The following is a 26,597-nucleotide window of genomic DNA, read 5'->3' on the forward strand; positions in this document are numbered from 1 at the left end:
GTTACGCCCAGACTTCGCGATCCCCAAGGACCACCAGGGAGCCGAGTCCGATGCAATAAACAAAAGAGCCTTTTCCATGCTAGCATGGGCTCTGTCCCACTCACGCTGGCAGCATGGCGGAAAAGAGAGAGAGAATTTCGCCCAGCCCAGGGGTTTTACTCCAGTTGGTGGTGATGTCACTGCCTCAGCTAACCCTAATTGGTTGGGTGAGGGCTAGGGTTCAGTTACAAAATGGAGGATAACTCTGCCCTGCCCCACAGTGGAGTCAGGAGTTTCTCCTCACCCGCCCTGCCCTCTCATATTTTATTGATTTTTTACAGAGAGGAAGAGAGAGGGATAGAGAGTTAGAAACATCTATGAGAGAGAATCATCGATCAGCTGCCTCCTGTACACCTTCCACCGGGGATGTGCTCACAACCAAGGCACATGCCCCTGACCGGAATCGAACCTGGGACCCTTCAGTTCGCAGGTCGACGCTCTATCCACTGAGCCAAACCGGTTTCGGCAGTCTTGTTTCTAAGGCCTTTAATGTAAGATGCTGCTGGTTTATTTTTATTGATTTTTTTTTTTTTTTTTTTTTTTTTTTTACAGAGAGGAAGGGAGAAGGATAGAGAGTTAGAAACATCGATGAGAGAGAAACATTGACCAGCTGCCTCCTGCACACATCCCACTGGGAATGTGCCCACAAACAATGTACATGCCCTCAACTGGAATTGAACCCGGGACCCTTCAGTCCGCAGACCGACGCTCTATCCATTGAGCCAAACTGGTCTTGGCAAGATGCTGCTGATTTTAAGATTCACTGTTATGGCTGAAAAGGGAGAAATAATGTCAATTAGATTATCCTGTTCAATTTTTATTTTATATTCATTAAAAGCTCCGTTATAGTTACTAATGTGGGTGAGGGACACTTGGGCTCAGTGTGCTAAATCTCTACTTTTTCGTATGTTTGCAAATTCTCAAATGTTCTGTAAAAAAAGGGGGGTTCTTTGGGGATATAGTTCTTTGTATATAGACTTGAGTATAAAATTTTTTTGCTTTTCTTTTTAAAAAAAATATTTTTATTAATTTCAGAGAAGAGAGGAAGAGAGAGATAGAAATATCAATGATGAGAATCATTGATCAGCTGGGAATCAAGCCCACAGCTCAAGCATGTGCCCTGACATGGAATCAAGCCCTGTCCTCCTGGTTCATAGGTTGATGCTCAACCATTGAGCCATGCTGGCAGTTCTGCTTTTCATTTTAAAATAGTTGCAATATTTTCATAATTTTAGCTTTCATTTTTAATGCAATATTGAGGTGGGGTGCTTCTCCTTTTTCTGCGTCCTGCATGGAAGGGGAGGAGGACAGGTTCCTGAGTGGAGGAGCTGGGGATTGAGAAATAAAAGAAAGAAAGAGACAAGAGGCAGAAATAGATCCAAAAGCTGAGTGCCGGGTGGAGGCTGTCACTGATGGAGGGACAGTCAACACCCACCACAGACAACACAGCACATTTATTGATTTCCAGAGGGGGGTTTAAGGGCAAAGAAGTTTGGGTGTGCCCAGGTCCTATTCATTCCCTCATTCCTGGGATTTAGTATATCAAGACCTGGGTAAGTCAAGGCCCTATTTGTTCCTCATTCCAAGCACATGGATAACAGTCTCCCACATTTTGGGGAAACATGTTCCCAGGGCGTGGCTCCGCCTATGCCTGAGTTCAGCTGATAATTAAAGGTCATCCATGTGCATTCCCAAGGGGCCCTCTACACAATATTATCAACTATTTTAATTTTTCAATTAAATTTATTTAATTAATTAATTTATTTTGAGAGACTGAGAGGGAGAAACATTGAGATCAGTTGCTGCCCTGGCCAGGGATTGAACCTACAACCTGGGCATGTGCCCTGACGGGAATCCAACTCACCACCTTTTGGACAACTCTCCAACCTACTGAGTCACACTGGCCAACGCTTGTTTTTAAACTTTTTAATTATTTTAAACTATTTTAATTATTTATGTTGCAATTCTGGCCGCATTGAAAGTAATGGCCTTTTTCCTGGAAGCAAATTATTCTGAGTCCTGAGGACTTCCTATATATATATATATATATATATATATATATATATATATATATATATATATATATATTTTTTTTTTTTTTTTTTTAAACAGTGGCTCTCAAACCCCCGAGGCTTCCAAGGCTGCCCAGACTTGAGTGGACTCTGGTGGTGCTCCCCTCCCCCCCAAAACCCTGATGGACTCAGAGGAGCAGGTGGCTGTGGGCTGGCCACCAATTTGCCTATACGTGCCAGGAAAACAGGGTCAGCGGCCTGACCCAGGTGCTCCAGTGCCAGAAGGGCAGCCTGTGTCCTTCCTCTAACCTCCAGAACAGAGGAGGGAACATTCTAGAGTCTTTACAGCTGGGGGAGGAAGTGGCTAAGTAGGGACACATCTAGTTCCTCTCCAGCCCAGTCTGGCTTCCTTCTCTGTGTTGTGTTTTTGTTTTCCTATTCATGCACGGTGCTGTGTGCTCTGTCATTTCTGTGGACACTGAGAGCAGTGACAGCAACCTGGGTTCTTTCCAGTCTCCCCACCCCCACCCCATCACACAGGCTTGTTGGGGAGCTGCTCTTAGCCAGCCTGTACCTGCTGTTAGGATTTCCCACAAAGCCTACCACGTAGGAAGCAAGCAGCCAGACCTGGGTGGAGGGGAAGATGGGGACCAGATGTCATATTTCATTTTTTAATGCAATATTATAAACTATTTTAAGTTTTCAATTAAATTAATTTATTTAATTAATTTATTTTGAGAGAGTGAGAGAGAGAGAAACACCAGCTCATCCACCAGGCCTTTCCTTCTGGAATGCTTAGGGTCTGCTGTGGTTGAGGGGAGACCTCACGGGGCTCCTCTACAGACAGAATCCTGGGGTCCCTGAGCCCCACCCGCTCAGGTCCCGGGCTTCACACCGGGTCCTCCTGCCGCACCACCTACCTGGGCCCGGGCGCTCACCGCGGTCAGGCAGGACGGCGGGGCTGAGCGGGAGCAGGGACAGCGTCTGCGATGCGGGAACACGGGGAACCCCGGGCGGCTATGGGCTTTGTCCCCAGAAGAGCCGCCCACCCTACCCCGGGAGACCCCCGAACTTCTGCCCCTACTCCGGGGTGTCCGCTGGGTCAGGATGTGGCCCCGACTGCCCCCTCCCCCCACCCCGAGAAGGATCGCGTGGGGGGGGGGACTCTGGAGTCACCGGGGGGCCGCTCCCCTGGTCTCCACGAAGGGGGATGCCCCCTTCCAATCCCCCTCCGCCCCGTCCCCACTAGCGGGGTCCCCAGGCCACGCGCTGCCCGCGGGGCGATGCCAGGACTCCCTCCTCCGCTCCTGGTGGCCAAGCGCCGAACCTACATGCCCCCCTCCCCCGCCCCCGGGGACATGGGGGACCGTATACGCGGGCACCTGCCCCGGAGAACGCGGCTCAGCCGGGCCAGCATCTCCTACCTGGAAGGCGGCCGCGCCGTGACCGCCCCCACCTTCCCGCTCCGGGTCCCACCTCCCCGGCCCCATTCGTTCTCTAGGACCCGCCGGCGCCCGTCCCGGCGGCGGGGGCGGGGCCTGACATTGTGACGTCACGGGGAGGCGGGGCCACGGGCTCCGACCGGCCGCCTGACGGACGCCGGCCGGACGGGCGGAGCCGGCGCGGCTGGTGAGGCCCGGGGCGCGACCGGCGCTGAGCGTGGGACGGGGCACGGGGCGCGGGGCGGGAGCCACACTGGACGGGTCCCCGGGACCGATCCGTCTCCGAGACCGAGTTCCTCCGGACCGAGCCCGCCGCCCCCGGGGCCGTGCGTCCGCGCCCGGACCCCCCGCGATGCCGCTGCGCGCGCCCCGGGCGCCCTGAGCGCGCGTGTCCGGGGCGGGAGTCGCGCCCCAGCCGGGCGCCCCGCGTGCCGCCGGGTGTCCCCGCGGAGCGCCGCCGCCTCCCCGCGCCCGAGGCCCGGCCGCAGCTCTCTCCCTCTCCTCCCCTGCCAGGCTCCGGCGGCGGCCATGTGGGGCTGACAGTCCGCGCGCCTTCCCGGAGGAGCCCGCGGAGCGGAGGGGAGCGGCCAGGGGGACGCCAGCCGCTGGCGGGGCGGCACGGGGCTCGGCGATGGACGTCCAAGGCTTGGACTGGCTCCTGGTCCCGCTGCAGCAGCTGGTTTCCTGGGGGGCGGCCGGGGCCATGGTCTTCGGAGGGGTGGTGCCCTACATCCCGCAGTACCGGGACATCCGGAGGACTCAGAACGCCGAGGGCTTCTCCACCTACGTGTGCCTGGTGCTCCTGGTGGCCAATATTTTGCGGATCCTCTTCTGGTAAGTCAGGGCGCGCTCTCTCTCTCTCTCCCTGTGGGGCTGGCTCCCTGAGAGCTGGCTGGCTTCCTCCAGGGAGGCCAGGGGCAGGGAGGTGTTTGGACTTGGTGAGAGGGAGGTGGTGAAATAGGTGAGACGGTTTCCCAGGGAAAATGGTGGGGTCGGAGTGGACAGTCTCCCTGTGGTCTCTCAGGTCTGAGTGTTCACACCTTGTCACTCAGGTGTGTCTGTCAGTTGCTTTGCCCCAGGGCCTTGACCTCAAGGAATTTGCACGGGGGACCAGTGGAGAGTCAACAACAGAGCAAACGAACCTGAGGAACAAAACGCAATGGCCAGTGGGAAGGGTATTCGTTGGCCAGTGAAGCAAGCGCTCAGGAGGGGACACCTGAGCCTGATGGGGCCACCCCCTTCAGCTTTCTCCGGGGTGTGGGTTTTGTTTATTTTTTGAATAGGCAGTCCACTTTCTGGCTAATACTTGAGAGGCTATTTTTTTCTTGCTCCTCCCAGCCCAACTTCCTTTTTTTTTTTTTTTTTTTTTTTTTTTTTTTTAAATCATTTGCATTCCAGTAAGGAACTTGAAGTTAATTTTAACAGTTGCCGAAAGCCAGTCACAGTTGGGAGGGTGAATGTTCAGAGGAAATGGGAAGAGGTCTCACAGCTTCATTCTAAGGTTTCCAAATCTGGAACGTTGCCTCCTCAGCCCGGGAGGTCCCAGATGGCTCTGTCAGCAGGAAGGCTGCTCAGGGGAGGGCTGGTGCCAGGCCAGGAGGGGCACTTCAGCCCCCTTTTTTGGACTTTTGATCACTGTTTGAGTAATCGTGATTTTTAAGCCAATCGTATTGAGGTATGATTTTCATTAAATAACATTGCCATTCCAAATTCGATGAGTTTTAATGAACAAGCCCCCACCCCCAAATCACCATCATAATGAAGATGCGAATGTCCTGAGCCTACAAGTTCTGTCTGCTCTGTGCATCTGTCCAGCCCAGGCCCGGGCCCACTCTGACTCACTTTTCCTTGGTGTTAGTTTTGCTCCTGTCTGGGGTTTTTAAAAAGGTGAGCCATGAGTCAGTCACATCTGGAGTCTGTCATATCTGGAGTCTGTCACATGGTGAGCCCACTTTTCAGGGAGGGGTAGCAGGGGCTTATTTTTGTTTAGTGCAAGTTGAAAACAGCATTTTGAAGATTCCTCCTTTCCCTTTGCGGAGGGGGGCCCCTTGCTTCCCTTTGCTAATTTGACCTGAAGGCTGAGCTTGGACAGGAGCAGATGAAACATATTGTCTGACGCTGTTGTTGACTGAGCGCATTGGACCATGGGATGGGGTCCTGGGAGCCCGGCCCAGGCATGGTGTCAGGTGGGGGGCAGCATGCCCTTTATCGTGGAATAAGTTTTCTCCAACCGTGGCGGGAACTGCCGGAGTTGGATTACCTTATGGGAAAATAGTTCCATTTAGAGGTCTTGCCCCTTCGTATGCTTGTCCTTCAACACTGTGAAAAGAAAATAGACTATACACGCCTGGTTTGGAGGAGTCAGAAATTAAACCAGCTTCTTGAAGGCTGTCTTGTCAGTGCCTCTGGGTGTGTCTGGCATTTGATGTGTTTGGACCCCAGTGTTGTCCCTTCACCACAGGGCCTGAATCTTTGAGAAAGTCTTGAGCTCTCTCCTCATGCAGCATGGGGTGCCTTTATGGATTTCTAACCTTGGTCCACTGGCAAGTCTATTTAAAAAAAAATATATATATTTTATTGATTTTTCACAGAGAGGAAAGGAGAGGGATAGAGAGCTAGAAACATTGCCTTCTGCATGCCCCCGACTGGGGATGTGCCCGCAACCAAGGTACATGCCCTTGACCAGAATCGAACCTGGGACCTTTCAGTCCACAGGCCGTCGCTCTATCCATTGAGCTAAACCGGTTTCAGCGCAAGTCTATTTCTGTACATCCGATTGATCCTTTGCCGTAGAGTCAGCATCCTGAGCTGTCCTGGGTCGCTTCAGGGGCCCTGGGTCACTCACTGGCTACCATGTGAACACACGGAGCTCCTGCAGTCAGCGCTCTGGAAGGCTAAGGAAACGTGTGAGAAGGGAGGGCTGGCAGAGGTGCAGGTCCCTCCTCAAGGAGGGGGTGCGTTGGCCTCGGGGTGCGCTTTTCTGCCTTTCACACCAGCAGAAGGGCAGGCCTCCATTGACCTCTTGTCCTGCACCTCTCTGCTCACCTGAGACCCCACCGCTCGGAGGGCAAAGCAGTTGCTCCCTTATATTCCGCTCACTCCTGTGCCCCTCTCAGGCTTCCTGGGTTAGTTAGCAGTCCGTTTAATTTAGTAGATTTTTTTAGTGTTTCCCATGTGCCAGACAGTGGGCTAGATGCTTCCGTTGGCACTTCGGTGCCAGCACCGCGTGGGCTGTACCATACACACCTAGGTTGTAGGTGGTGGGGAGGGAGAGCACAGGTCAGGGACTGTGGCAGGTTCCAGGCCAGGCGGGAGCTGGGTCCACACCAGAACAGTGCTGCAGTTAGCACCCCTGGAGGGTGCGTTTCCCAGAGCAGGCGGGGACCACAGTCCTCGGAGCTCCAGTCCTCCTGGGGAGCCCTGAGAGATTTGTGGTGCCAGGATGTGAGTGGCCCTACAGGAGGGGCTGACCACACTATGCAAACCCAGGTTTCTGAAAACTTGGGGAACACCTACGCCCTTATTTCTTACCATCCTTTTGCAAAACTAGCATTCAGCAGATTCTACTCCATAACGTGCTGATGTATAGGATTTGGCCTTTGTGGTATTAGAAGTCAGGACAAGGACTAGCTGCTATCTTGGACCTAATGTTTGCGGGCCGGTGATTTTGTAGAGGTGAAGGGGAAGGAGGGGGACAGGGTGCATGGATGGTGCTGCAGAGACTCATGCGTTTATGGAGGTAGTTCTCAAGCCCCATCCCTATCGGATGAAACACTGTATCGGAGATGCAGTAACATTGTTTTGAAAATACAACAACACTGTATTGAAGATTTAGTAACGTTGTATCAGAGATGTGGTAACATTCTGCTACTAATGGCCATGGCACTCAGGCCACACAGAGAAGTAGAAACACAACTTCTCTTCCACTTGATACATATATTTTGTTACTTTGAGAGGCAGAGAGGGTGTTCCCTGTAGAAACTTTCGCTTGGACTTGACAGAACGTGGCACGCCTCTGCAGTGTGTGTTTCCCTCGGGGTGAGACCAGCGTACGCAGCAGGGGAGACCTCGCATCGACTGGCTTCTCTGTAACAGAGGAGGCTGTGCCAGCCCACATTCTCAGCAGGAGAGACAGTGCTATTGTGACGTACCTGCCAGCACAGACTATTTAAGGAACAAAAAGCATTTAAAAAATATTTTATTGATTTTTTACAGAGAGGAAGGGAGAGAGTTAGAAACATCAATGAGAAACATCTGTCAGCTGCCTCCTGCACGCCCCCTACTGGGGATGTGCCCACAGCCAAGCTATGTGCCTTTGATGGGAATTGAACCCAGGACCTTTCAGTCCACAGGCTGATGCTCTATCTATTGAGCCAAACCGGTTTTGGCACAAAAAGCATTTAAGGCAGAAAAGTTTAAATAATTTCATAAGTAACAAAGGTATCTTCCTATTTTGTTTAGCTTTAGAAAATTATTAGTGGCGGTGAACTTCGTTTCATGTTTATTTTGTCCCTTGTGTGTCATTTGTGGAAAGTTGTGCTTTTAGAAAGTTTGTCTTGCTCAGCCATCCTGCATCCTGAAATATAAGTGCTCACCTGTGCTCTGTGCCACTCATGGTAAATGGTCTCATTTTCACTGTGAATACTGAGTTCCTGTGGATTTGATTCTTGCTGTGTCGTGTAAAGAGACACACAAACTTGGTATTTTCTCCGCCATTTCTCTGGATACTCATTGTTCCTGCTGAACATTTAGAAAATGGAACTGGCCCCAAGTTGCACGTTGTCAGCCTTCTAGCTGGAAAGGAGCTTGGTGGGAGGGGTTGCTGGTCTGACTGACTTTATGTTGATGCCGCCTGCTCAGTCTAACATGGAACCGTCACTGTCCCTCGTATTACTTCACCTATGGCTGAGTGCATCTTCTGGATCAACTCAGCAGCCCATGGGAACCAGTTCTAAGAAGTGACTAGACATCTCCTCCAGTAGCCTTAATGGTTACATCTGCAACACACAGAAGAGGGGTCTTGAGGCCATGGCTTACTGAGGCCAGAAGGCCTGGGGCTGTGGTGCGCATGAACCCACCCCTGGCAGACCGCTCGCTTCTGGCTGGGAAAGCACCTTCTCCTGACCTGGGCCTGGCTCCTCAGCTCTTACTTTCCCCCCCTCCGCCCCTCCCTCCCACTCCAGTCAGTGCCCCAGCCCCTCTGCACCCAGTTCCGTCCCACCATGGAGTCTGGAGCTGCGGGGGAGGTGGCTGTCGGGCCCTGGTGGGACCTGGGCGGGGAGCGTGGGCCAGGCCCCTGGCGTGGGCGTCCTCCTGAGCCGCCGTGTCTCACCCCCAGGTTCGGAAGGCATTTCGAGTCCCCGCTGCTCTGGCAGAGCATCGTCATGATCATCACCATGCTGCTGATGCTGAAGCTGTGCACCGAGGTCCGCGTGGCCAACGAGCTCAACGTCAAACGCCGCTTCTTTACAGGTGGGTGGTCGGCAGCTTTGGTTTGAAGCCACTCACACCACAGGAGGGGTCTGCAGGTGGGATGACAGCCCCTGCAGCTCAGCATCGTCCCAGCGGCTTGTCTCACCGCGGGACACGGTAACTGATGGTGTTTGCAGGATGGGACAAGACTTTAGCCATTACAGTGGGAAACAGTCCACGGGGATAGTTTCTTCCCTCGAGCGTAGGCGAGCTATTACCTGGTCCTAATGCTCTACCCCTCACTGGGAGCTTGCTGCCTGTGGAGCCCGAATGGGACAGAGGCCCGGCCAGCGGGGCTCCTCTCTGGCTGGACCAGGCCAGGAGGACATTGGGGAGAAGGCAGTGTTACCTCTGACTTTCTACGAGGCTTGTGTGCAAAACCGTTTCCCCACAGCCGCGTGCACCGGGAGCTTCGCACACGCCTTGTTGGGAACGCCCCCAGCCAGGACTTGGTGGTGCAGGTGACTCCGCCTGGGCCCACGGGCTGGCAGCACGGACTGCCGGCTCAGCCCCCGCTCCTGCCGCCGGACTCTCGGGCTCTCGGAGCGAAGCCTCGCTTCCTGTTTCTGCCTTTTCCTTTGGAGAAGCGCCTTCCGGGCTGGCTGCCTTGTCTGAACGTCAGCCTGGTGGGCTTCTCGTGCACAAGAGGGTTGATGCTTACCTCTGGGTTCTTGTAATTACTAGAAGCATGACAGCTCACATGTAGTTTGGGAGGTCTATGGCCTCGGGGTCTTGCTCGTGTTTTTGTTCCTGGTGATCACCTTTCCCTGTAAGTGGTTCCTCCCCTGGTGTAGCTCCTATTTTTTTTTTTAAAATGTATTTTTATTGATTTCAGGCAGGAAGGGAGAAGGAGAGAGAGAGAAACATTACTGATGAGAGAGAATCATTGATCGACTGTCTCCTGCGTGCCCCCTGCTGGGGATTGAGCCCCAAATCCAGGCATGTGTCCTGACTGGAAATCGAACCATGACTTCCTGGTTCATAAGTCGATGTCCAACCAGTGAGCTACACCGGCCAGGCTGGCATGTTCTGTGCTTTCTCCCCATTGATGCCATTCTCTCCTCTGCAGAGCTGTCCCCATCCCCCTGTTGTGACTGGGTAAGTCACCCCAGAGCCCGTGCTGACTGTGCAGCTGGTCTTGCCTCGGAAGCAGGGCTCAGCGAAAGGGCCCGTTAGGAGGAGAGGCACTGACTGGGCCCTAAGTCTCTCTTGGACAAGGCCTTTCTGCTCCCACGGCTCCTGCCCCTTCTCTCTGGGATCTGTGTCCCGTGGAATCTCACCACTCCCTTGGCCCGGACCTCCTGGCGGCTGCAGAGGGGCAGAGTGGGGTATCTCAGGGCAGCCCAGCCTCACGCAGGAGGGCGGAGAGGCCGTGTGTGCCCAGCACGCCTCCGCTTCTGCTTCTGAAACCTGAGAGCTTGCGGCCTCGCTGCAGTGTGATGCTCAGGCTGCCAGGCGCTGCAGTGTGATGCTCAGGCTGCCAGGCGCAGCAGGTGTGCGTGCCTTGGGCCATGCGGCCTCTGGGCGGGGACATTGGTGTGACCTCACTGAAAGGCAGGCGTGCCTCCCCAGCCTGCACACTCCCCTTCCCTCGGGCTGTGCCTCAGGGACCTCCCTTAGAAGGCTTCTTGGTGAGAGAGGGATGGGGCCCTCTGATCACTCCTCTTGATTTCCAGTGTTCCATGTAGACTCTTCCCAAAGGGATATTTCTGTTCTGTTTACTGGGCTTGGGGTCTGACCTGTAACACATGACCTCCTCTGGTGAGCAGATGGGCACCTGGGAGTGGTCACCCCCTGCGGTGAAGGGGCTTTGCAGAGGTGGGTAAGGTGGGGAGGGCCTCGAAGGGGCTTGTTTGGTTGTCAGGTGGGCCCGATGACCTCACAGGAGAGGAAAGAGGAAGTCCTTTTGTGGGGATGGATGGACAGATGGACAACGGAGGACTTGACCCTTGCTGGCTTTGAGACTGGGGGAGGGGCGTGCTCTCAATGGGAATGGCCCTCACTTACAGCCAGCAAGGACCGGAGCCAGTCCTCCAGCCACAGGAACTGAATTTTGCCAACAAGTTGAATGAGTAGAACCGAGTTTTTAGGAACCTGCATTTTGGGCAGAGCTTCGCAGGGGTGGCCCTGACACTCATTCATTCTCTTTCTCTCTCCTCCCCCCCGCCTTCTCTCTCTCTGCTGGACTGTCCACATGTGGCCTCTTCACGTGGCCTGGGTATCCACACAACATAGCCCAGGTTTCAAGGGGCGCGTTGGAGAGAACTGGGTAGATACTGTGTCTTTTTGAAGATCTAGTCTTGGAAATCATACAGTGTCCCTTCTGCAGGGGTGTGGCCACTCCCCCCCCTGCCCCCCCCAATTGGGGACATGGACAGACACCCCTCCTGGTGAGGAGCCGTGAGGACGGAGGAGACTGGAGTGGGTTCGGGGCAGATTTGTGGAAGGACAGCATTGTTGAAAACATTTCTAACCTCTGTCTCCTCCAGTCTCCCACACAAAGAGGTTTTTCCAAAACACAGATCTGATCATGTCGCTTTCCAGCCAAGAAACCTTAGGTAGCTTGATGCTGTGCAGGGAGGGCTGTGCCTCCTCCCACCCTGAACTCCCACGTGCCCCTCACCCTGCCCTGCTGTGCCCTGTCGCTCAGCACGTGCACGGCTCTGCTGGGCTTGGCTGACCTGGCCTGGACATGGGAAGGGCAAAGGCTGTTTGCATCTGAACTGCACGGAAGCTAAGTTGAGTTCTCACCTGTACCCACCCCTTCCTACCTTCCCCCCTCCCTTTCAATGGTGAACTTGGTTTAAATTAAAAAAAATAGAAGAAAAAGCTGAGGAAATCCACGTGACTCTGGGTGGGCTGAGCCCGGAAGATCCAGGGGCGGTGCAGGGATGGGAGGCTGGGGAGGCGAGGGGCCGCCACCTGTGTGGTGCTGTGAAACCCTCCTCCGCTGTCCCCGAGTCCTGGCAGCTGGTACCATGTTTCCCCGAAAATAAGACATCCTCCGAAAATAAGACCTATCGCATGGAAAGATAAGACATCCCCTGAAAATAAGACCTAGCGCAACTTTGGGAGAAAAAATTAATAAAAGACACCGTCTTATTTTCGGGGAAACAGGTGTATTTGCTTTTAGCTGTTGAATTGCAAAATTCCATTTTTAGGTGAGTCCACTGCCTGGGGCAGATGACACAATCTTTGATCCACCTCTGCTTTGTGATCACAGTGACTCCCGGAGTCCTGATCGTCTGCTTAACCCCCTCCTGTCTGCAGGGACCCCACCGACTGCCTCTCTCCCCCGTGGTGTCTGCTGGGGTCTTGGACGGCTGCCCGGGCGGTGCAGAGTCGGGAGGTCTCCGGTGGGAGCGGGTTGCTGGCCGGGGAGGGGCAGGAGCGGGATGCCTCGGACTGGAATCATCGCCCCTCCGTCAGCACCACTGGGCTGGTCACCTCGGTGGGCTGAAACATCGTCTCCCTGCTTCTCACCGGCATGTGTGGCACCAGCTCTTGGGGAATGTCTTCTGAAAACGGCTTTCTCAAGCAGCCCTCTCGGTGGCGCTGTGATCCTGGGGCTGTGCGGCGGCCTTCCGCACACTGCTGAGTGTCCGGGGAGCAGAGGCAGGATCTGGTGACGGCAGACCCCACCTCCGACCTTAGCAGGCAAATGAGAGTGGGGGGCTTTTCACTTTTGGCCCCACATTTCCTCTCCCTATTCCAGGCACTTGTTTGGAAAGAGGGTAGGTTCAGAGAAACATAGTCCAAAGGTAGATTTCCTGATGCACAGACACCCAAACCTGCGGTCTTCCCGTCCCAACGGTTTTAAAAGAAAGACCTGCAAAGAGGGCCAGAGACACAGCTGCTTATCTGCGTTAAACCCGTCTGTTTTGTCTCTCCTTCCTTTCTGTTCCTCTCTCTCTTTTTAAATGTAGCTGCAGATAATAAGGACGAGGAAGTCAAAGTGACCCCCAGGCGGTCATATCTGGGTATGTACCACCTTGCATGAGGCCGCTCACGCCTGTGTTTCAGTGTGTCATCTCATGGCAGCTTTGTCCCGCTCTGTCATGTCTGTCCTCTGTGCTTGCACCCTGACCATGCATGTGACTCATTTTACCACGTGTGGCCATGACTTCCGTCAGCTAACCAGCCCATAGCTGCTGTTGTCGAGCATGAAGCAGCACCTAGAAGCCTGCCGTGTTCTGTGTGTGGGTCTGTGAGAGAGAGAGAAGGAAGGAAAGAAAGAGAGAAAGAAAGGAACGATCAGAGCACATGTTCTGGAGTCCTTTTGTTAAATGTATTCTAAATATTTTATCATTTTTGATGCCATGGTAAATGGATTTTTTTTCACTTTGGACTGTTCATTTGCTCCTTGGTAGAAATAAAATTGATTTTTGCATATTGATCTGTGTCCTACAGCTTTGATGAAATAATTTATTAGGTCTCATAGCTTTGTAGTGGATATGTGAGGATTTTCTATATATATAAGGTCATATCATCTGCAAATAGTTTTACTTCTTCTTTTCAAATCTGAACGCTTTTTTATTTCTTTTTCTTGCTTAGTTACCCTGGCTAGAAGTGATCTGGGTGGATGCCCTTGTCTTGTTCCTGATTTTAGTGACAAAGTGTTTTAGCCTTTCTCCATTGAGTATGGTGGATTTCACATAGATGCCTTTTTTTAGGTTAAGCAAGCACCTTCTATTATGAGTTTGTTGAGTGTTTTTATCATAAAAGGATGTTGAAGTTTGTTAAATGCTTTTCTATGTCTGTTGAGATGACCATGCGGTTTTGTCCTTTATTCCATTATTATACTACTAGTGCCCAGTGCAGGGATTCAGATGAAAAGGAATTTAATCAGAAGGTGGCCAGTGGGGTGGGACTCGGTGAGACAGGCCAGACATGCCCGGGAGCCAACTATTTGCAGTCCCTCCCTGGCGGCAGCACCTGGGGCAGCACCGCAGCTGTGTCTGTGGAGTGAATGGGTCCCTCCTGCAGGTAGGGTCCCTCAGCCTGGCCTGTGGGGATCAGGCCGAAACCAGCTTTCCAACATCCCCTGAGGGATCCTAGATTGTGAGAGGGTGGTTCTCGGATGACACACCCCAAAACTGGGCTCCCTCCTCTTTGGTTCCAGGTGTGTCACCCAAGAACCGCTGTTGCCAAGTCACTGCAGCTTGGCAGCTCCTGTGTTGAGCATCTGCCCTCTGGTGGTCATTGCACATTATAGTTACCGGTTGGACAGTCGCTTAGCCATATATATATATATATATATATATATATATATATATATATACACACACACACACACACACACACACACACACACACTAGAGGCCTGATGAAGGAAATTCATGCAAGAGTAAGCTTTCCTTTCCCCAGCTGCCAGCACTGGCTTCCCTCAGTCACCTGGGACCAGGCTGCTGGCTTCCCTCTGGCCCCAGCTTCATCAGGAAGGATATCTGGAATGATATCCGGTCTAATTAGCATATTACCCTTTTATTACAGATATCGATATTATATTGATTGATTTTTATATGTTGTACCAACCTGGCATTTTAAAATATACATATACATACACACACACACACACACACACACACACACACACATATATATATATATATATATATATATATATATATATATATATTTTTTTTTTTTTAATTGATTTTTTTACAGAGAGGAAAGGAGAGGGATAGAGAACTAGAAACATCGATGAGAGAGAGACATGGATCAGCTGCCTCCTGCACACCCCCTACCGGGGATGTGTCTGCAATCAAGGTACATGCCCTTGACCGGAATTGAACCTGGGAACCTTCAGCCCACAGGCCAAACCGGTCTCGGCACAACCTGGCATTTTTAAAATATATATATTTTATTGATTTTTTACAGAGAGGAAGGGAGAGAGACAGAGAGTTAGAAACATTGATAAGAGAGAAACATCAATCAGCTGCCTCCTGCTCACCCCCCACTGGGGATGTGCCTGCAACCAAGGTACATGCCCTTGACTGGAATCGAACCTGGGACACTTCAGTCCACAGGCCGATGCTCTATCCACCAAGCCAAACTGGTTTCTGCCAACCTGGCATTTTTGGGATAAATCCCATCAGATCAAGATGTATAATCTTTTAAAAAAAATTCCTAGATTCTGTTTGCTAGGAATATGTTGAGGATTTCTGTGTCCATGTTCCTATGAGGTACTGATCTTTTTTCCTCGTGATGACTTTGGGTTTAGTATCAGGATAGAACTGGTCTTACACAGTAAGTGGGGAATGGGAACTGTTCCCTCTTTGTTTAAATTACTAAGGCAATCTCTTTATGTATTATAAGTCTATTCAGTTTTTCAGATTCTTCCCCAGTTAGTTTAAAAAAAATATATATATTTTATTGATTTTAGAGAAGAAGGGAGAGGGAAAGATAGAACCATCAATGATGTACACCCCCTAGTGGGGATATTGCCCACAACTCAGGCATGTGCCAATCGAACCTGGGACCCTTCAGTCCACAGGCCAATGCTCTATCCACTGAGCCAAACCAGCCAGGGCTCCCCAGTTAGTTTTAATAGTTTTTTTTTTTTTTTCTTTTGTCCATTTAACCTAAGTTATCTAACCTGTTAGATTATCGATACAATTGTTCTTAGTGCTCCCTTGTAATTCTTTTTGTTTCTGTGATGTTGGTACTGATGTTGTTGACGGTAATAGTTTGAGTCTCCTCTCTCTTTCTCTTTGCTCTTTTGGTCATTCTAGCTACATGCTTGTCAATTTTACTGATTTTTTTTTTTTTTTTTTTCAAAGAACCAACTTTGGTGGTGGTGTTTTCTCGGTTGGTTTTCTGTTCTGACTCCACGCTGATGACATCCAACTACTTAGTGTCTGTTTCTTAAAAGCAGGGACTTGCACTCTGTAACCACAATGAATGTCCGGCCAGAGCAGCCGGCGCGTCCTCTGTGGCCCCAGCAGGTTCATGGCTTCGCCTCCTTAGGAGAGGGGCCCCTCAGACCCGCCCTTGCACTTCCCCATTTACAGGTCCTGGGTCTCCAGAGGACCTGGCAGAGCTCTGGGCTCGGCCACCGGCGCCTCCTTAGCACTGGACAGCACTGCCCAGCGGAGATGCAGTGCCAGCCGGGAAGCAGCCGTGTGCGTGGTTTCCAGGTAGCACATTAGAAAAGTGAAAAGAAACGGGTGAATTACTGTTAATCTGCTTTTTACCAAAATACTTTCACCTGACCCTGTAACCACCCTAGCAATTATTAACAGGATATTTTCTGTCTTTTCCGCATCCAGCCTTTGAGGTCAGGGGCATTGCCTGCCCCCAGAGCACGTGTGCCCGGCAGCCTCCTCAGCACTCAGTGCCCTCGCGGGTCAGCGCCCGGCGCTCTGCTCGTTGGGTCCGCCAGGGGAGGCGGGCGCGTCTGAACGGGGCCTGGGGTGTGCACACACGGGATGTTTCCTTAGTTCCAGGTGGGGAGACTTTCCCTCGCTGTCACTGTGGAAGGTGATTCTTCAGGTTTCCAGGATCCCGGATGTTTAGTTAATTTCTGCAGCTGAGGTGACCCTTGGCCAAAGCCCTCCAGTGTCCTCCTGCTTCCGTCGCCGAACTGCCTATCTAGGAGGTCCACCCGTCTCTCCCTGCGGGTTTGAACACACAGACGAAGGGGACGTGGGAGTCCTTTCGGTTGCAGTGTGCCCGGAGGGGTGGCTTACTTGGGGTCTGCTGTCCTGGCCACCAGGACTCAGATGTGGCTTCCTCCTTAACCAGTCTGGGTCCCTCTTCCCTGCTGGGCATTCCGTTCGGATTCCCCAGAGAAGTGGACTTGGGTTATTTTTTGCTGCTCCCACCTCCGCACTGGAACTCCCCGTGGTTTTTATCGGGGTCGAAAGGTAGCTCCCACAAGTGGCTGCGTGGCAGGTGTGTGTGGGCTCGGGGTAGCTGTGGGCTCGCCTCCTTGAGGGTCCAGGCACTCAGGACTGACGGGAGCTCTTTCTCCTCTGCACCCTCAGACGCACAGAGGAGCCGTGGGGCGAGTTCCGGGAGGCGGCTGGCTCACCCTGGCACGGAGGCGTGGGGCCATGGGACAGTTCTGGGAGGCCCTCTTGGAGCCAGCCCCTGTCCTCCTCCCTGGGGTGTGACCCTGATGTGAGAGAGCGCTGCTGGCCCTGTGGTTTCCAGCCGGCCTGCCCCAGTGATTGGTCCCCATCCTGAGAGGCCACTTGGAGCCGAGGACCTGGTGTGGAAGTCCCTCTCTGGTGGCCTTTTCAGAGCCCTCAGCGCTCGCACCTCCTCCCTCGTTTTCAGGTGTCTGCGGGCCAGCTGGCTGGGAGGGCACAGGGAGAGGAGGGGGCTGTGGGTGGCCTGAGCCCTCTGCTCTCTGGGCGCCTATAGGGGCACCTGGGGGCACATCCCCAGTAGGGGTGTGCAGGAGGCAGCTGGTCGGTGTTTTCTCTCTCATTGACATTTCTAGCTCTCTATCTCTCTCCCTTCCTCTGTAAAAAAATCAATAAAAATATATTTTTTTAAAAAAATGCCGAAACCGGTTTGGCTTAGTGGTAGAGCGTCGGTCTGCGGACTCAAAGGTCCCAGGTTCGATTCCGGTCAAAGGCATGTTCGTTCGTTGCGGGCACATCCCCAGTAGGAGGTGTGCAGGAGGCAGCTGGTCGGTATTTCTCTCATCGACGTTTCTAGCTCTCTATCTCTCTCCCTTCCTCTCTGTAAAAAATCAATAAAAATATGTTTTTAAAAATAAAATAAAATAAAATAAAATAAAATAAAATAAAATAAAGGGGCACCTGGGGCTGAAACCAGTTTGGCTCAGTGGATAGAGCATCGGCCTGCGGACTGAGGGGTCCCAGGTTCGGTTCCGGTCAAGGGCATGTACCTTGGTTTCGGGCACATCCCCAGTAGGGGGTGTGCAAGAGGCAGCTGAACAATGATTCTCTCTCATCGATGTTTCTAACTCTTTATCCCTCTCTCTTCCTCTCTGTAAAATTAAAAAAAAAAAAATCAATAAAATATATTTTAAAAAAAAGGGGGGACACCTGGGGTTTTGTGAGAGCAGGGATGCCCGAGGGGGTTCTAGCTGCGAAAGTGGGGCACGTGGAGGCCTCATTGTCTCCAGCTGGTTTCTGTGGTTGCCATGGCCACTGAGAGCTGCCACTGTGGGAGAGCCACGCCTTTTCTGTGGGTGACCAGGGTTGGACCACCGGAGGGATGTCATTCTCTGAACTGGAAAGACTTAGCCTGAATTGGTGGGGACAGGCCACACGGGGGTGCTGGTGGGCTGCCTGGGCTGGAGCCCAGCGGTTGCATAACCTGTGTCATCAGTGGGGTTTTACGTCCTGAAGTTGTAACGAGGATGGGCCACCGGAAACCACCTGGGAGGCCAGGAGCTCCTGCGGACCGCGTTTTCTCCTGCCTCTGCCCCTCGGAGCGGCCGCGGCTCTGTCGCTCTCGTCAGCCTGGGGAGCATGCCGAGCAGAGACACGCTGGCCCTCCGGTGACCAGCACTGACACCCAGCTGCGGGATGGGCTTCTCCTCCGTGCTGTGTTCTCCTCCCTGCCTCTCACACAGCGTGCAGGGTCTCACTGCTGCCTGGGGGCCCAGCACCTGTCCATGTGGCCCTTCAGAGCGGCTGAGGGTGTGGGCAAGGATTGCTGTTGCAGGCTGTGTGAGGGTCCTGACCATCTGAATTATGTGACCACACAGCCTCACAGGGCCCCTGGGGGTGGGGCAGGCGCTGCCATCCTGAGGCTCAGGGAGGTCACAGGGTGGGGCGGGGCGCCGTACACGGTCTTCTCATCCTTGGATCTGCAGAGGCAGTGCGTCAGGGTTCAGGTCCCAATCCTGTGTGTCCCTTTTGGCCAGTGACTCTGCCGCAGTGCCCCCCATATTGGGGTGGTTGGGGTTTCAGGTGCCGACATAGGAGCCCTCTGGAGGGGGGCCCGCACCTGCAGATGGGCCTCCCAGATGGAGAGAGACACTGCTGGCTCAGCTAAGGGGCGGGACCGGGGGCTCAGGCAGGACTGGTCTCCAGATGTGCCCCTTAACCCACCCCGTCCTGGGTCTTGGCCTTGTCCATTAGAGAGGTGGTCAGAGATGGTCTCAGATGGCAGCCTGGGGTGTGGGGGGCCTAATGCCTGACCTGAAGGCCCCCACTCTCCCTCTGTTAAAGGAGGGGTGAGAGGCTAGGTGTGAGCGGCCCGGCCTACCTGATGCTGGCACAGGGTCCGAGCCTGGGAGGGGCTGCCGGCCATGGACCCAGGAGCCGGGCATCTCATGCCCAGACCACCTGTTCACTATGGCTGCCACGTGGGGCTGGGTTTGAGGGACATGGCTGTCCCTTTGGGATGGTCAGAGTAGATGCCCCCGTGAGCCCTGGCCCAGGGGTCAGCTCTGCCCGCTGCACTGTCGTCAGGATGAGTGTCTGAATTCTAGGAGACCTCTTCCTTCATCGGGATGGAACTCTCGAATGCCGGAGCCCTTTGGTGTGGAAAATCGCTCTGCCCTTTAAGGTCCCAGCTGCTGGGTGATGACAGATGTGTCCCTGAGAACCTTCCACAACGAGACCTCCTTGTCCTGCTGGGGGCGGGGGCAGCAGGTGTCCTCAGACATGGGGGCCCAGGGCCCGGGGTCACCCTGAGGAAGAACAGGTGCCCTTTTGGAGGTGGGGAAGGGTGCCTTCAGCGAGGGGTCCCTTCGCCCACCCTCCCTGCCCCGGAGGCGAGTGTCCAGACGGAAAGCTGTTTTCTCACGCGTAGACATAGCTCGGGCCGGTGCGGCTTGGAGCGTGTGGGTTATGGCGGATCTGGGTTCCACGTGTTTGGGATGCAGTTTGTGGTGAGTCCACTTGGGCGTTGCTGACTCCGTTCCTCCCATTTCCCGGCCGAGTGCCTCCGGGGGCACGTGGTGCGTGTGCAGCTGAGATGCCCTCTTCCAGCTCCTCCCAGCTTCTGGGACAGCCAGTCCCGGCACCGCCTGTCCTCGCCCACCCGTGCGGCCCTTGCAGGGCCTTTTTGCTGGCGAGGCATCCTGGCTCCAGACTCTGCAAACCGAAGGGCCTGGTCAGGCTTGGTCGCTTCACACCCCTCCATTTCCCCGGCAGTCCCCGACGCTGCCTCTGTCCCAAGACCTGCCACAGCCCATGAACTTAACGTAATTTGCTGATTTCTGTGAGTTCTCACACATTTGGTTTCTGCAGGACACATTTGTCAAGCCAACGGTAATATTCTAGCCACTCGGGTTGTAGTGATGATAATTATATATCTTCGCAGGACCTTTATTAAGGGCTGGACACTTTAGGGGATTCAGAAGATTAACTACTTTAATCATTAAAACAACCCGACTTGCTCGGTAACATGATTCCTCTTCTACATCTAAAGAAATGGAGACACACGATTAATCTAAAGTTGTGGCAGGGAAGAGCAGGTATTCTAACCCAGGAAAGAGATTCCAGAGGTTCTGGAATGATCCTGCACTATATGGATTATCAGTACTATTTTAGGGTGAGTTGACAGGTTTAGCATCCTTTATGCTGAGTTAATATCCGTCTGAAGTCTTCCTCAGAAGTTCCTTGGTTGAGAGCAGTTGGATCCTCATAGCTCACATTCATCTTCCTCATGGTGATGGTGATCTTTTTATTTTTTTATTTTTAATATATTTTTATTGATTTCAGAAAGGAAGGGAGAGGGAGAGGGATAGAAACATCAATGATGAGAATCATTGATCAGGCTACCTCCTGCAGGCCCCACACTGGGGATTGTGCCCGCAACCCAGGCATGTCCCTGACCGAGAACTGAACCTGTGACCCTCTGGTTCATAGGTCGATGCTCAATCACTGAGCCATGCCGGCGGGGCCTCGTGGTGATCTTGACCTCCTCACCTCGTTCACATCTTGCTGTTCACACTGACCTTCATCTCCTCATTCATTTCACATCCTTCGCCTCACACTGACCTTGACTTGAAGTCTGGCTCACGTCTCTCTCCCTCTAGACTTCGACCCTCACTACTTCTGGCACTGGAGCAGCTTTGCGGACTACCTGCAGTGCGTGCTGGCCTTCACAGGCATCGCGGGCTACGTCACCTACCTGTCCATCGACTCGGCCCTGTTCGTGGAGAGCCTGGGCTTCCTGGCTGTGCTGACCGAGGCCATGCTGGGCGTGCCGCAGCTGTACCGCAACCACCTCTACCAGTCCACGGAGGGCATGAGGTGGGTGGGCGCGTGTCACTGCTGCTGTCCCCCTTGGCACCAGGTGCCCATACCTCCGGGAAAAGTCAAATGGGTACAAATCTGGCTGCTTTATGTTCAGTTACATTTGTAAAACAGCCGCTTTGGAGAAAGGTCTGCTCAGATCCTTTGCCCGTTTTAAAAGTTGGCTCTTTGTCTTTTTATGATTGAGTTGTAGAGTTCCTTCAGTTTTTCTGGGTACTAGAACCTTGTCAGATACACGATTTGCAGATGTTTTCCTCATCCTGAAGGTCATCTTTGCAATTTCCTAAGGTTTTCCTTTGCAGCCCCAAAGGTTTCAATCCAAGAGCCCACTGTCTAACTCAGGGTCACACAGACCTCCTTTGGGTCATGATTTTCAATTTTGGGAGAGCTCTTGATGGGTGGAAGGAGGGGGAGGCCTAGGGCCCTGGGAGGTGGGCGTGAGCCGAAGGCTCCTGAGAGGAAGCTGGGACAGGTGCAGGCGTCTGTCTGGCTTTCCTCTCCCGGGCACTGGTCTGGGAGGCGCTATCTTGTCTGCCGGACAGGCCATGGATGAGGCGAGAGGTATTTTAGGAATAGTGATCTGGCAGCCCAGCTGAAGAGGCAAAGGGGGTGGTGGTGTCAAAATGAGGTCATGGGAGCAGGGATTAAAATGGTGGGTGGGGGAAGGGAGGGTCAGGCACAGGGAGCTGGGGATGTTGTGAGGGGAACTAGACAAGAGAGTCCAGCTCCCAGGTCACCAGCCTGAGCTGGGAAAAACACATCCTGGGGCCTTGGAGGTGACAGTTTCCCCTCCCACTCCCACTGGCCCCATCTGCAAGGTTCCCTGTGCTTGGGGTGGGCTTTCCGTACTATCAGGACCCTGTGGTGGCTGAATCTCCTCCCTGGAGGGGGGCTTCCTTAGGTGGGACTTCCATGCCCAGGAAAAGGCCAAACAGAACTGCTTGCAGTGGCCAGGCTCTGGACTTAGTGCCCATTAGGACATCCTTGGCATGCTGAGCAGTGACAGCAGAGCCTCTGAGGCTTGCCCGCCCATCCATCCATCCACCCATCCACCCATCCACACTATCACTGAGGGTAAGGGTACACAGTGCCTGCGTCAGAAAGAGCAGAATTCATGGCTTGGTGAAAGTCCCTCTGTTGAACAGATTCTCAGGGACCCCGGCAGGAGGAATTTCGTTAATGTTTGGCTACAGTGCCCCTGTCCTCCCTGAGCTGTCGCATGGGCAGCTGGTCGAGGGGCCTCTGCAAGGCTATTGGGTTCCTGTCCCCATGCAGTGGCTGACTGAGGGCTGAGGCCAGGTGAGGCGTCTGGGCAGCTAAAAATGTCCCTGTGTGTCAGACAGAGTCCAGCCCAGCGATGACCTCACGTCTGCACTTGGCCGGTTGAGGAGTGCACCTGTGCGTTCAGGGCCCAGAGGCACCACCGGCACTAGGCGGGCGGCCCCGGGACAGTAACAGGTGGTCCTGGGACCTCTCCAGCTTTGTGCTCTGCCCCCGCTACCCCTCCTGCCCTCCAGAAGCACTAGCCGTGAACCATTAGGCATGTCGCTAAACCTGTCTGTGCCTCGGTTCCCTCTGTGAAAAGGGAGCCATGTAGCTCATGTCGTCTTGTTCAGGGCAGAGCTCGGCAGGCATGTGTGAGGGTGCTGGTGGTGGAGGGCGGCTGCCTTTTTTCTGGGAGCCTCAGTGCTAGCTGTTGAGCAAACCAGGCTCCACGCTGCACCCATGAGGTCTGGCTCAGGTCACAGCACGTCCCTTTTCTGGCCCCTGACTGCCTGACCATGGCTGCGGCTGGTGGCTCTTAGGAGCTGAGAGCCCGGCACTTGCTTCCATTTGCATTTGTGGGATGAGCTTCCCGCCCCGCCCCGCCCCGACGGTGCCCCAGCATCTGAGTGGCTCCAGTGTGAGCCCAACTTCGGAAAGAGAATTATAAGCTAGAGTTCGTTGGAGACCTCTAAGGAGAGAGAAATGCGGATGTGTCTTTGTACTGATGTTTCCAGAACACACTTGCCATAAAGCTGAGCGTGCTACCTGTGCATACAGCAGTCGGCACACCTGCAGACTGCGAAGTGGTGTAGCGGTGTCTGAGTCGATGAGGGGAGTGTGTTTCTGTGGAGGAAAGTCCTGCATTAACGGTGTGCAGTGGGGACGGGGTGCTGTGCTTTTGTCCTCCACTTTGATTTCAGTGTGGACAAAGCAGGTGTGAAGGGTAGGGTGTTGTCAGGTTCCTCCTGGGTGTCTGACACTGCACCTTCGGGATCATTCCATCCACAGCTGTAGACCAGGTGCTGGCTGGGGGCTCCAGGTGAGAGGGCCGCCCCCTCCCAGCCAGGCTCCTCCTGCAGCTCACAGCGCACAGCCAGGCGGGAGTCACGACCTCCGATGCCAGTTCTGTGGGTCCCTGTGGCTGTGGGCCGCTCTCCTGAAGTTCTTGGGTGCTGCTGCCCCTGCCAGGCTGGCCCCTGGAGCAGGTGGTGGTTTTCCCTCCCTCGTCTCCCCAGGGGCCCACAGCGTCTGCAGCCAGGAAGGCTAGACCTTTGTGAGGTTGTGGGCCTGCCCTGTGCCGGCCCAGTCCCTGCCCAGAGGCTGAGGGTCCTCCGCTGAAGGGCCTTCCTGTTCTTGTGTCTACACTCAGAGTGACCTCACAGTGAGGGTGGGAGGACTGGAAGGGACAGACTGGGGCCCGGGTGTCCCCTGACCCTGGCTTGCCATCTGACCTGGGATTGCCCCCTGACTCTGGCTTACCCCCCCCCCCCCGACCCTGGCTTGTGTCTCTGCAGCATCAAGATGGTGCTCATGTGGACAAGTGGTGACACCTTCAAGATGGCATACTTCCTGTTGAACGGTGCCCCCCTGCAGTTCTCCGTGTGCGGCCTGCTGCAGGTGATGGTGGACCTGGCCATCCTGGCGCAGGCCTACGCATTCTCCCGCCGCCGCCCCCCGAAGCCCACCCCCCACGCAGTGCACTCCACCAGTGCCAAGGCCCTGTGAGGCACCAGGAGGACAAAGACAAATGACGGCTGGCTGCAGGCACCGGCTGGCCACCTGTCGTCCTGTGTGGGCCCCTGGGATGGTGGACAGGTGGGGCCCGAGTGCTGTGTCTGCACTCACTCGCTGGAGAATGGCCTGGCAGGTGTCACCCCTATGGGCGGGGCTGTGGATGTTTTCAAGGTGACGGAAGAGCAGGTCTCGCTCTCACTTGCTCTCAGGGCACCTGTGGAACCTGGGAGATGCTCGAAAACCCGGGATACGGCGGAGCAGGCCTCTGCAGGACAGGTCGTGGGGAGGTTTCCCTGTGCCTCAGCCTGGACGTGTCCCGCAAACCCGGGCCCGGGGTGCAGATGAGAAGCAGCATTGGGAGAGCTTGGGCCCCAGCACCTCAGGGCCCATGGTCAGAACAGCTGAGGATGGACGCGCTGTTGGACGGCATGTGGCGAGGGCACTCTGAGCCAGGATGGGCCGGGCGCAGAGCGTGTGGCCCGGATCCTGTGTCCACGTGGAAGAGAAGCCACACCAACACACAGGACCCATGTCCTGGTCTATCTCGCTGGAGTGGCCTTGCCCGGGCACCTTCAGGGCGGCCTCCTCGTAGGACTCGGGACTCAGCCCTTGCCCTGGGCTCGGTAGGGGGCCCAGAGGCCTTGTTGTTACACGGTCTCCTCCCACTGGGGGCGAGGGGACAAGCCCATGTCCGTGCCAGCTGGGCACTGGCCAGAGCAAGCTCAGGGGTGTCGGAACCAGAGTCTGGAGTTCTCCCCGTGAGTCCTATAGGGTATGACAGGGTGCGAGCTGCCCATGGAGGCTCCCTGAGGGCCCGGGGCCGAGCGGGCTGCGAGTGGTTTCCCCCCTTTTCCTGGGAAGTGCGCACATCTGCAGCACAGCCTGGGATGTCCACCTTCCAGGACGGGGACACGCTGAGCAGCCCCACACCCACACAGTGAGCTGGTGGGCCTGAAGTGACCTTCCGGGATGGTGGGGTGGCCTCCCGTCCGCATGGTTCTCCATGTTCGCTGCATGTGGCGGTGGTGAGGTCACTGGTCTGACCCTAGTCCCCACATCTGTTCCCCTTTCAGTATTACCTGAGCACTTCAGCCAGGCCAGTCCTGCCGCAGCTCCCAGGCTTCCAAAGGCTAAGTGTTCCAGATGCTTCCGTGTGGCTCCCACAGGCACTGCTTTCCCTTCTGCCGGGTGGAGGGGCGGCTCTTTTGCATTATCCGCACTGTCTGTGGCTGGTGCCAAAGCTCTTGAGGCGTCTGCGGGGCCCGGTGAGACGCGTTTGAAGCTGTTTCCTCCTCCTGAGTTTTCCTCAAAAACTCCTGAATGTTTGAGGATCCTGCTTAGTTCTTTGGCCTGTAAGATGCTTTAAAACACTTATTTTTTAAAAAGTGAAGGGAGATGTCTGTAGTAGGTAGTAGCAACCTCTAAATTAAAGTATCAATGACTGTAGTGCTGACCGAATGTGCCATGTGTGGGGACGCTCAGGGTTCTTTCCATACAGCGACTTTAAATCAATAAACTGTTCAAGGACTGAGCATGGCCTCGTGAATGGAGTCCATGTGGGGCCCAAGGCACAGTGAATAATGGGTCTTGTGTTCTTATTTCACCTCCGGGGTCTCTGGGGAAGGTCCAGCCCTCAGCACTGGCCTCTGCCCAGAAATGCCCAAGTTCCCTGGGCTAGACTGACACCCCACATAGGGCGCAGTGCTGGCCCCTCTCCTGTGGGACAGGCTTCCCTGGGACAGACCAGCCTCAGGACAGTAACCGGCAGGATCCAGGGGAGCTGCCTGCCTAGGGAGTTGGGCGTGTCTGGCTGTGCACACAGGTGGGGCGACAGGTGTCGGGCCAGGTGTCGAACCCACCTGGTCACCTGATATGAGCGAGCTGTGCAGGAGAGGTGGCACTTTTATTAGCTGTAGTAACACAGCAGGGACATTCTGCAGGAGGCCCCATCCTGGCCCTGCCCCCCACCTCCCCTGGCTCTGGGCTTCCACCAGGGGCCGTGCCCAAAGCTGGAAGGGATGGTGGTGGATGGATGCCCTGCATCAGCGGGGCCTCCTGAGTGATGCAGGTCCTCCTCCAGCAGGGTCTGTGGCAGCGGTGTCCCAGGTGTCATGGCTCAACTGATTAAAAGGAAAAAGTGCAGAGCAGCATAATTGGGAGAGTTCCATTCCTCTGTCTCCAGAGGAGAAAAGGTTCACGCCTCCATGAAAACAGACTTCTAGCACCTGCAGGCCCAAATGCACTTCCCCCGCGCGCGCGCCCCCCCCCCCCCCCCCAATAGTCTCTCTGAATTTCTCCCAGGGCTGGATGGCCAGAGATACAGGAGTCGACCATCCCAGAGGCTAGCACCTGGTCTCCAGGCAGCTGAGATGGCAAGCGTTTCTGGGGAGAACTGGGGGAGACCTAGGAAGAGGCCCACGGGATAGTGCCAGGGGAAG

The 26,597-nt window shown here is 54.5% G+C and overlaps 1 protein-coding gene across 3 annotated transcripts; it reads left to right on the plus strand.

Moving 5' to 3' along the window:
- The first annotated feature begins 3,584 nt into the window (after positions 1-3,584).
- On the plus strand, positions 3,585-25,731 carry SLC66A2 (solute carrier family 66 member 2). 3 transcript variants are annotated; one of them, XM_036418156.2, is made up of 6 exons: positions 3,585-3,680; positions 4,007-4,327; positions 8,832-8,965; positions 12,892-12,945; positions 20,940-21,156; positions 23,940-25,731. In XM_036418156.2, the coding sequence occupies exons 2-6, from the start codon at positions 4,125-4,127 to the stop codon at positions 24,148-24,150; spliced, it is 819 nt and encodes a 272-aa protein (XP_036274049.1). In that variant the 5' UTR covers positions 3,585-3,680; positions 4,007-4,124; the 3' UTR covers positions 24,151-25,731. The 3 variants fall into 3 exon arrangements, with proteins under 3 accessions (XP_036274049.1, XP_045430854.1, XP_045430853.1); XM_045574897.1 differs by lacking the exon at positions 12,892-12,945 and having other exon boundaries at positions 3,588-3,680; XM_045574898.1 differs by lacking the exons at positions 12,892-12,945; positions 20,940-21,156 and having other exon boundaries at positions 23,940-24,148.
- The last annotated feature ends 866 nt before the right edge of the window (positions 25,732-26,597 follow it).

Source organism: Pipistrellus kuhlii, unplaced genomic scaffold, assembly GCF_014108245.1.
Source record: "Pipistrellus kuhlii isolate mPipKuh1 unplaced genomic scaffold, mPipKuh1.p scaffold_m20_p_6, whole genome shotgun sequence".
NCBI lineage: Eukaryota > Metazoa > Chordata > Mammalia > Chiroptera > Vespertilionidae > Pipistrellus > Pipistrellus kuhlii.